This window comes from Protopterus annectens, chromosome 14.part0 (assembly GCF_019279795.1).
Source record: "Protopterus annectens isolate FY-2018-M chromosome 14.part0, PAN1.0, whole genome shotgun sequence".
In the NCBI taxonomy this organism is placed as follows: Eukaryota; Metazoa; Chordata; order Ceratodontiformes; family Protopteridae; genus Protopterus; species Protopterus annectens.
The window spans coordinates 667,978,259-667,989,955 of NC_056748.1; the positions used below are offsets into that span (position 1 = coordinate 667,978,259).

At 37.1% G+C, this 11,697-nt stretch overlaps 1 protein-coding gene across 1 annotated transcript in view; it reads left to right on the top strand.

Annotated features, from left to right (window-relative positions):
• The window catches only part of ASAH2 (N-acylsphingosine amidohydrolase 2), a 426,905-nt gene that overhangs the window by 257,647 nt on the left and 157,561 nt on the right, over window positions 1-11,697 (top strand). Inside the window, exons 13-14 of the mRNA XM_044056416.1 lie at window positions 7,893-7,932; window positions 8,040-8,138. Of these exons, the coding sequence (XP_043912351.1) occupies window positions 7,893-7,932; window positions 8,040-8,138 (139 nt within the window). The remainder of the gene's footprint in view (window positions 1-7,892; window positions 7,933-8,039; window positions 8,139-11,697) is intronic.

Here is an 11,697-nt window from a genome sequence, read left to right on the forward strand (position 1 = left end):
GCTTTTGAGTTGAGAGAGTGAAAGTCTTAGATGTATGTCTCATGATGGGTGCTGCATGAGTTGCATACTTTTGAAGTTGCTGAGGGTACTTGTTTCTTGAGCTATAATTAGGAGGTCTTTGTGGGTTAAGCAGGTTACTTTTTTAAGAAAATCAGTATATTGAAAGTCTATGTGTTTGGACTTTCAGTGAGAGGCTTAATGTGGTGGTGTGTGTTACAGCCTGCTTGCTAAATATGGTGGTCCAATGTGAGATCTTTGCCTCCAGAATCATTATATAACTACACCTCTCTCTCACTGTGTCAGTATGTTTAAGTAATAGGTGGTTGGCAGTAAACCTGAAACAGGTGCAGTGCTACATTGTCTCAGAATGCCCATTTCAACCAAACTGGCCACAGAGACACTTGGAAAGTGCATGTTCATGGTTCCAGATGCTAACTAGTGTGGGCTGCAGGGAGAGGGGTCCCAATTAGGTTTAGAGCAGATTTACTTAAGTGCCTGAGTAAAAATGAACAGCCTAGGTCTGCACACAAAGGACAATGTGCCTTTTCACACAAACCACTCAAGGAATTTATGAAGTTGGTTTCATTGGGAAAGTCACATTTCTAATTATCTGCATTTGTCCAGTCATGGCTAGCGACTACTGTGAAATGAGCAGTTGCATGGAAACCAGTAGCCAAACAGTACACTTTAAGGTTCTTTAGCAGTCATAAGCCTGGAAATGACCAAATTCATCTGTACCCTTACCAGAATGCAAACCAAGGCTTTTCCAACTTAGAGTACAAAACAATGACAGACAAAAGTGCAGCACTAACACAGTAAACACTGTAGAATGCAATTAGTATTCTTCTTTGATGATTCAGCCTGATAGCTAGAGTCACAATCAAGTGGTAAGGAGCAGTTCTGAGCAAATGAGCCGCTTTTAAGGAAAAATAGATTGGGACAAACCAATGAGTCACAGAAACTCATAAGTCTCCTCTGTTCTTGAAATATAACAAAGGATTTTTGGATAACTTGTCAGAAATGTCAAATTTGAGACTTGAAACCATATACCTGTATGCATATGTTGAAAATATGTTTATAACTACCTGAAATATTATGTACTGTGATAACATAATTACATCTATAAATGAAACAAGGGTTCTGCAATGTAACTTATGGAGACCTATCTTCAGCCTTTGATAGACTCATAGACGAGCAACTGATCACTATATTAGAAGAAATGGGTATTGATGTAATCTTAAGACAAACCTTATTAGGCTATCTCTTTCTGATTTATCATTTTCATATGAAATATTCTAGATTTTGTATGCAGATGAGTTGAAAATGTGAAAACTGATCACATCTGTTATTTATAGTACATGTCTGTAAAGGAGATGAACTAAATTGACCAATTAGGCGCAGAAGATTAACATGCTGATAAATGGGTGGTACAGCTGTTAGCATTGTCAACTTGTCACCTCACAGCAAGAGGTTCTCCAGTTTGATTCTTCGCTGGGGTGCCTTCTGTGCAGAATCTGCATGTCCTCCCTGCGGTTGCATGGGTTTCTCCAGTTTCCTCCCACATTCCAAAGACACATGCAGTAGGTGGACTGCAAATTCTAAATTGGTTGTAGGTGTGAGAGTATGTGCAAGTGAGTGGTATGGTTGAACTACTGTGGCAGGGCTAGCCACCTGGTGGTGTAAACCTTGGCTCAAGATGATTGTCTCTCTTGAAGTGACACCCTGACCCCATGCGCAAAATGGGAAAAAGGGGTTGAAGACAGATTAATTAATATGCTGATAAATACATCAAAAAACAGGGGTTGGGAGGGTGGCCTAATGGTTAAGGTATTTGTCTTACAAACACAAGGTACAGGGCTTGAATCTCACATGGGATAATTGGCTAGGCTTAAAATGTCTCACAAGGGCAGTTAGCCTAGTACTAATCTATGAAACCTATAAAGCATATGAGATTTGGGAGACCTAGATGGAAGGGTGAATAGCTTATAATGAGCACCATTATCGAAACTTCATTCACTTAAGGAGAAGATAGGTATATGGGTAGATCCTGCTTTGTTTTTCTGATTATTTTGACCAATCTCTTAGGAATAGTTATAAAAATGTAGGGTATATAAAAAAGATTTATAGAGTCTTGAAAATAAGAAATAATGAAATCATTCAAGTCCCATTTGACTCAAATAGACTATGGAATAATGATGTAGAAGCCTTGCAAGCAAAGTAGTTTGAGTAAGCTGGAAAGAGCACAGTTGAAATACACCAAGGGCATCTGTGGATGTGAAAGTTTGTTATTATGAAGGATTAAATTATCTGAACCTGTACAGTGACAAATATATTTAAGGAGACCTTGTTCAGGTATATAGAGCATTTAGGAAAAATTACTTCTGGGAATGCCTGAGATTATCAAGGAGTAGTAGAGAACCATCGGATAACCTGTGAAGGAGATTATATAGACATGATGTATGTGCTAAATGGTTCTCTCAGGGAATAGTTGACACTTAAAATAAACTACCAAATTATATTAAAGCAAGCATTTATGTTTGGTATATTGGCAGACTAGAAGAACATTATTGCTTGTGTTTAAAATATTTGCATGTATGTATGTGTGCAATCAAGTTCCTGAGAAGACTTAGGAAAACAGCTGCACGTCATTATAATTTAGCTAGCCTGCTTTGTGCAGTATAATTTTTTTCTCAGTATGTTGTAGCAAATGTCCTATACCCTGAAAGGTGATTTTAACATAATTTTGAAGAATTACTACGCATGAGATTTAAAAGTATGTATTATTACAGACTCAGTTCTAATCTGATCTTATTTTGCTGCACTCTCCAGTAATACAGTTTACTAGGCAAAAAGGGAATTGACATAAATTGCCAGGCCTTTCTTTCATCTCATCTCTCACATGCTCACACATACAGACACACATATACATACGCATACTTACTTATAGACAATTTAGAGCCACCAAATCCACATACTGCATGCCTATGAAATGTAGGGGGAACTTGGAATGTTTAGAAGTAGCCCAAATAAGAAGAGATTATATGTAAACTCTGCACACGAGTGATCACACCAGAGAACACAACCATAGAACTTTTGGCGGCAAAATGACTCTTACTTATTGCAGCACTATGCCTCCTCACACCTTATCACATCACACTGATTACAGTCTCAGATGACGTCCATTATGGCAGTGTAGCAGACAAACCCAAATGATATTGATTTCCATAAAAATTTCCAAGACGGTCTTTGAACAATTCTGCAGAATTATACACTTTAATGTTCTTTGCTCAGTGCTTCAGATGCTTTAACCACCCTCTTTGAAACATATTTCACTAATCAATGTTGTAATTGAATACACATCAAGCCTTACTCATCTTTTTAAACCCAGACATTATAATGGTCACCTCTGATGTGCTAAGTCAGTGAGTATAGGCCAAGTTAAAGTGTAGCTTACTATAGTATTTCAGGTTCTTCAAACCCCTCAGACCTTTATTATCAGCTCTGCACTCTCTTTGACTTGATTGGTATTTGTATAAGATGATAAGCATCACCAGTATTCTTAGATCACACCAGGTTGCAGAACAGACCAGTGATTGCTCAGTGAGATCTTAATATAATAAATTATAATATACAACCACTTAACTTGTACTCATCCTTGTAGACATACACACACATTTTATGAATGACACCTTGGAGTCAACAAGGATACTTTAATCCCTTAAATTATTTTCCCCCTTCTAACTGCTCTTCACATATTCTATAATATTAGTCTGTCTTTTTGTAATCAAATAAATATATATATATATATATATATATATATATATATATTTTTTTTTTTTTGCTGAAGTTTGATTCTTATTTTATTTATTTATTATTATTCTTGGTGTTCTCAGGTGTAAGTGGGACTAGATTACTGTGATGCCTTTACCTGGGGTTGGTTATGAAGCATTAATGTCATATTGCATAGTTTAATCTGGTTACCTTTCCATTCTAAGTTATTATATGGAATATTAGTTTCAAGATACCTAGCTTTTCCTAGCACTACATGATTTTGGGTCCCTCTTGTCCTGAGGAGTTTCTAAGACCCTCCTTTAACTTATCCATCTGCGATATTCAGGATGTGGATAATTCATTCTGATTTTATATTTTTTTCATCAACCTCCATACTTTTGTAATTCTCTATCTTTTCACCTACAGTCTGAACCCACAGTATGAAATGATAAAAGTTACCAAAAGAATTGTCGACATTTGAATGAAGTCATTGTGATTTGCATGGATATGGTGCCTGGGTGTGCATCTGTGTCTTTTTGGTGATTGTCTTATCAGTTTATAGTGTATAATACACAGCTGCCTTCTCAATAATGGAGATGACGATGTCAACGTTGCTGCTGTAACTACCAAACTGTGCATCTCATCATGACTCCATGACTGAACATATGATGTACACATGCTATACAGGCACTGCTTGTATAGAGTTCTGTACAGTGCATACTACAAAGCAGATGATGGACTTAAGTAAGCCAGCATTGTGACTGCATATAGTAGACAGGCTATTCAGTGTTGCCCTCCATTTGAAGGTCTTCATATACTAATGCACTGTGTTTTGTTGCACTCCAGATAGTAGTCTCATACACAATCAATGTAGGGTTCTGTACACCTCAGCTTTCAAGTACTATGCCTACAGTATAGTGACTGAAAATGGTGGTAGTATGCAACTGTTACTGACATATACACACACACACAAATGGAATGCACTAAGCATTGTACAACTGGTAGCCATGTGCACAGGCAATTCAACATTGCAGCTGCTTATGCTATTCAGTATTAACCATGTAATATAGCACTAGACATGCTAGCTACAGACTATGTTTTAGTTTATCTGCAGATATGAAAATGTATACAAGATTGATATTGAACATTCATCATTGTGCAATGAAAAGATGTGCGCTACATCCGCGGCATTGTAAGTTAACCAAGAAAATCACTACTACACAGTTATAGTGTCATGGCTTATAAAATATGTGCTAGAGAGAGACTTTGGAGGTGTGGTTTGTGTTGGCCAATGTGTCCAGCTGTCCACATAAACACCTAGTGTAACTGGTGCTGCATGCATACGTGTACAGAGCTTATTTCCAACTGACATCAATTTTCATATCTGAGTGCTGCACATTATATTTAAGTGTGTGTGTGTGTGTATATATATATATATATATATATATATATATATATATATATATATATATGTATGTGTGTGTGTGTGTGTGTGTCTCTATTTCTGTAGTGGTTTTATTTACATATATTGCTCTGTGGACATATGTATAAACACATATAGGAGGCTTGCTATACAGTTTCTCTTTTCACATACATGCATATGGAATAGTATGTATGTGAGTAGATGTTTGTATTTAGAACTTTGAATTCACTTTGGATGGACTGTTCATACATTACTGCTTGTGTGTAATACCTGTAGTTTTCCACTTATAGCCACCTTCTTGCTTCGTATTTCAGTTATGTTGACAGCAAGGGGTTGCATGTGCGCATGGGATTCATTCTCATAAAATGTTATCTCACATTGCTTGGAACTGTAGATTGTGACCTTAACTTTGACCACCATATGTCTACTATAGTAAGGAAGGCCTTCTATGTAATACAAAGGCATTACCTGTAGAGCAAAGGAGGTTATAAGCCTTCTATACTCGTCACTTAATCATACCTATAATTCACTATAATTCCCCCTTTGCATGTATCACACAAAGCGCCTACAGCAATTGGAGAGACCTCAAAGTTTTCTAGCAAAGAAGATCAAGGGACTCCAGCACGTGCCTTACACAGACTAAAGTCCCTGTCAGTATACTCAGTATTATATAAACTTTTTAGGGGGAGACTTATGCTTGCCTAAACCTAATGAATTTGCTGCACATCTGTAAATCAAATGGGACTAGAGCTACCCATTCCAGGGACCAATATGGCCTGCACTTGAATAGGACATGCATGAGGGACAGATTTGTCTCCAGTGATTGCTGCATTTTTTAAAAAGGCTGCCAATTCACTTGCAGCAGAGCATCTCTATGACACTGTTCAAAAGGAACCTGGATGACTTGGATGAGACACCATAATTTCATACCAGGGATAATGCCCACAACAGCCCTGGAAGTGGGCAGCCATTAATAAATACAGTCATGGATATTGACCAGAGTATCTATGGTATTACATTGGGATGAAATGGCTAGATTTGAAATGACCTCCGGGTTGATAGGCTAGTAACCTCCTATGAATCTCTCAGTGCAAGAAATATTTCATAGGTTTATAGATTAGTACTAAGATAACTGCCCTTGCAAGCCATTTTAAGCCTAGCCAATTATCCCTTGTGAGACTCAAACCCTGCACCTTGTGTTTGTAAGGCAAACGCCTTAACCATTAGGCCACCCTCCCAACCAAAATATACATCTTCAATTTGTAAAGCTCGTTCCAGTGGTGAGAATCAAACCTTGCACCTTGTGGTTGAAAGGCATACACCTTAACCCACTGTACCACTAAGCCAAAAATAATAGGGGGGACAAAACCCCCAAAATAGTTACAGATTTTAAATATTGCTCCTATTAAACTTAGAAAATTGCTAGAATAACATGTTTTGCATTATTATACATTTTATGAAGGATATCAAGTATGAAGCTCAAATGTCTGTCATTATTTAGTATTATTTAGTGACTTCAATCCTTAGTGATTTGCCAGAAAACCACAAATTTTATGAGGAACAGACAAAAATGAGTCAAAAAGTTGGACATTCTGAGAAAATCTGGACAGTTGAGAGGTATGCTTGGAACTGTAGACCCCTTAGAACCACTTCTTAGCATCCCCACATATCTTAACCTGCTGTTTGTGATGTGGTATTGTAATACAATACATTTTTTGGTAAACTGTATTCTATTATACATTGTGTACCTTACACATACTACGTGGTCTTTGTATGTCACATGCCATGCCATTAATAGTACAGTGGTACTGGTGTGCAGATATGTAGAGAAATAATTTTAGCAAGCAGTACATGTAAATGTCTATTTTTGCTTAGCATGATGTGATATATGTCTGTAATGACAAGTGTCACATTCTGTATCACAACACCATTGACATATACACAACACAGCTGGGGACACTTATTTTGCTTATGCTTCCATGTGTTAAGCACTTGTCATGGTCAAATTTGTATAAGCTATTTGTGGCCAGTTTTGAAATATCCACCTTCTTTTAATACCTGCATATTGTCTGCACATTTGCTAAGGATGGTTTATCACATTAACCCATTTATCTTTATTGCTCTAGCAGAGCACTTTGTGGCAAACTTCCATGACTCTTTCAGTTTCTCTAATTACCCATTTTATTGTCATATATTTGTGTTTACATGCAGAGGTTCTAACAAATTACAAATCCAGGATGAACTTTCAGGGAGTTTTCTGAAGTTTATCTAGTATTTTTTTTTGTGTGTGTGTATGTAGATAGTCATCTGTATTGATATGACATTTTTTTTTTCTAATACAGCATCAATATAGAGACTGATGCTGTTTCAGTTTTCTGTTACTCAGAACAAAATTTCAAGGCAACATAAACCATTTTAAATGCTAGTTTTGCTAGAGCTCAAATTGCTCATAATTGCCGTCCTCAATGTGCATGCATTTATTTATCTATAACTGTTACATTTGAAAAGAAGATTTGACTAGGCAGACTTTTTAACTCTACACAACAACTGAACTGAATAATCTTATTTTGATTAGTGTATATTTAATACAAGCATGAGTTATTGTTCTTTCTGTATCTTGTCCCTAATATATGCTTTTTATTTTGCCTTACAGCACCATGTCGTCCCTAATATATGTTTTTTTTCTTTTGCCTTACAGCACCATGTCAGGTCGAAGACTGCGAGAGGCTGTAAAAACAGTGAGTTGTAACTAATTTCTGTCTCTAAAATTTGGCTTTATTTACTACATGATTATCTGTTTATCATAGAAATAACCTGCTTTGCATTTTGCGATCTCACTTCATAGGAATTTGAATCTCATGGGACTATGGGAGAGATGGATGTAGTTGTTGCCGGGCTGAGTAATGTCTATACTCACTATATCACTACATTTGAGGAGTATCAGGTAGTATTGTTACCATCATACACTGCTGTGGTGAAAAAAATTGTATTATATTGTGAATTTTTTTGTTTAGCAGTGGCAGCATTTAAACAAAGTTGTCACTGTAATTCCCTTTGCTCTAAATGTGTCCACAGGCAATGCTTATTGATGCAACATTAACCCTGCCAGTAATGGACAATATCTATCTTTACACACACACATCTACTGAATGTATTATTAATGTTGTCCTCCTGAATATGTTAAGTGTTAAGGTCAGATGGTACACCTCTCTAGGATCATTTCAGAAGATAAGAGGTTTAAACAAGAATGCAAAGAGTTAATACTCATGATTATGGATGTGCACTGTGTCCCCATGGCTTAATGACAGCATCAGTATTACATCTATATTGAAGACAAATGCAACTAGAGTGCTTTTATTGTTTTATTTTTGTTTGCTCATGAAAACATTTTCTATTGAGTATATTTATTTTAATTATTTTACATTTGTTGACTGGGCTAGTCTACCTGGATATATGTCCATTTTCAGTAGAGGCCCGGGGAGATAAGCTCCAAGACATAAACAAGAAAACAACAACAAATAAAATAACAGTGATATATACAATGCATATTACAGGTTAACACAGAAATTTTCAGTGAGGGCAAAAATCATAAACAGTGCAAAATGCAGGAGCAATATAACATACAGTTAAAATGCATAATAAAGAAATAAAATAAAAGCGGACATTGTATTGTATAGTACTATAAATAGAGAGTTCACTCTTAAATAAGTATCCACAGAGGTTGGAAATAATGAATTCAGAGGGTGATGGTATTTATAGTTAATAAGGAAGGTCTACAGTTCATGGGAAGTATGGGGTAGGCAGAGCCAAGTTTGAAGAGACAGATTTAGTACAAGGGCATAACCAGTGTGTTCTGGGGAAAAGTTTTAGTCTGTTTTTGAAAAGTGATAAAGAGGCAAGTGAGGAAAGGTCACTGGGGAGAAGATTCCAGGATTTTCCAACAGTGCTGGAGAAGAGATAATCGCCAGCCCTGTTGTTGGGTTTAGAGGTATGTACAAGAAGTTTGTGAGATGAATGTAAGGACTTAAGATTTTTATAGGGGGTGATGGGGGTAGATAGTATAGGAGTACAGGAAGGTTTATAAAGATTCTTATGGGCAATGATTAGTTAGTGGAATTTAATCAGGTTTTGTAGTTCTAGCCATCCTAGCTGCTTTATGTTAATGCAATGGTGGGTTCTAAATAGGTTGCCTGTAGCGAATCAGGCAATGTTATTGTAGGACATTTCCAATTTGCTAAGGTTATTTTTAGATAGGTTAGTAAAAATGGATGAGGCATAGAGGAGTGTAGAGATTAGATGAGTGTAAGCTACAGTTGTTTTGGCTGTAGGTGAAAGAAAGGGTTTAATCCTATAGACAGAGCCAAGTTTTTTGTTGACAGTTTTTATAGTATTGTTGATATGGATGTCAAAGTTCAGATTGTTTTCAATGGTGATACCAAGTAGTTTGGTAGTTGGGTCTGGTGATATAATGGTACCACTGGTGGATGTAACTGAGAAATCAGAAGGAGAGGACTTGTGAGTAGGATTGAAGAGGAGGAATTTAGTTTTATTGGGGTTCAAGAGAAGGCAACGCTGTGTGAACCATTGTTCAACTGTGTTAAATACCTTCTGGGTAAGAGAGTGAAATTCAGAGGTGGATGTGGCTGAGCATATCAGTGTGGAGTCATCAGCATATTGTATGCATGCGGTCTGGTGGATGGCTAGATGAGGGTCATTAATAAATATGGAGAAGAGGAGAGGTCCTAGGATGGAGCCTTGAGGGACACCAAGGGGTAACAGGCAAAAGGGTGGATTGAGTATTGTATCATAGTACAGCCTGTTGTCTTTTATCTAGGTAGGATTGGAACCATTTTATGGAAAGTGCATCTAATTACAGGGATTTTAGTATTTGTGTGAGAATCTGGTGATATACCATGTCAAATGCTTTAGACAGGTCAATAAATAGTGCAGAGGAAAGATTATTAATGTTGTGGTCAATGTTAATGCAGTCAGTAAAGGAAAGATGGGCAGTGGTAGTGCTGTGTGAAGGTATGAAACCATGTTGACAACTGGAAAGTAAGTTATTTTGGATTAAGTGGTCGAGTAATTGCCTATGGATGCATTTCTCCATGATCTTTACCAAAGGAGAAAGGAGGGCAGTGGGGCAGTAGTTTGAGAGTTCAGTGGAGTGTCCACCTTTATGGAGGTGGATAATATGGGAGACTTTCAATACGCTGGGGATGTGACCTTCGCTAATAGTTCTGTTGATCAGAATGGAAATGGGGTAGGCGATAGCTTTGGCTGATAGCTGTAGATATTCAGCAGGTAGCTGGTCTGCTGAGGGAGAGCATGGTTTTAATTTTTATATAAGGGTTAGGATGTATGTTGTTGGAACAGGTTGGAAATGAAAAGGAGGGGGTGGGGGTTGAGTTATAGGAAGGTAAAGTAAAGCTATTAGGTGATAGCTGACTAGCTAGTGTTTGGATAGCATTAGTAAAAAGGTATTAAAGGTATTTGTTGTATGCATGGGATTTTTGTGGTCTGTATTTTGAGGGTATGGTGTAGATGATTGGCCTGGATGGAGTAATTGGTTAATGCTAGCCCAGAATTTTTGTGGGTTGCTATGGTTAGCTTGTTGAAATTGTAGGTAGTAGCTTCTTCTGACAGAGAGTATAGCTTTCTTAGTGTCATTTCTTAACTGTGTAAAGGTTTGTTGGTCTACAGGGTTTTTAGTCATTCTCCATTTGGACCAATGTTTATTTCTGAGTTGGAGTTTGTTTGATTTATTTTGAGAGCCATGGGGCAGAATTGGTTTTAATTCTAATTAGTCTGGCAGGAGCATGGTGGTTAAGAATGGCAAAGAAGTTAGAGTTAAAGTATTTAATGGCTACTCCTAAAGGGAGGTGTATAGGTGTGTGTTTGTGTGTGTGTGTGTGTGTGCGTGTGTGTGTGTGTGTGTGTGTGTGTGTGTGTGTGTGTTTATATATAAATATATATATATATATATATATTTATATATATATATATATATATATATATATATATATACCCACACACACACACACACACACACACACACACACACACACACACATATATACACGAGTCTGTGTGTGTGTATAGGTTTACCTTCATATTGTCAGAAATGACAACCTCGATCGCACTTTTGTGTGAACCAAAAGTGCAAATTTTAAACTGCGAAAATCTCTGTAGTTTGAAGATCAGCAATTCGAAAAGCAGATTCACTGATTTTTAAACTACAATGTCGAAGGCATCAGCAAATTGAACAGCAGATTCACTGATTTTCAAACTACAATGTTGAAGACGCATCGTAATGCAGGGGGGAAAGTCCCCCTGCAACCCCCACCCCCCTACTTGTATATACTAACTCCGAGATTGCACTACAATAGGGAAAGAGTTCATTTCCCAATCCCAGCTATAGTGCACTCTGCACCCAACATGTCGAATCTACAATGAGTGAATGCCAATGTGCATATTCGGACAAATTTTTTTCAAGGGTTTAA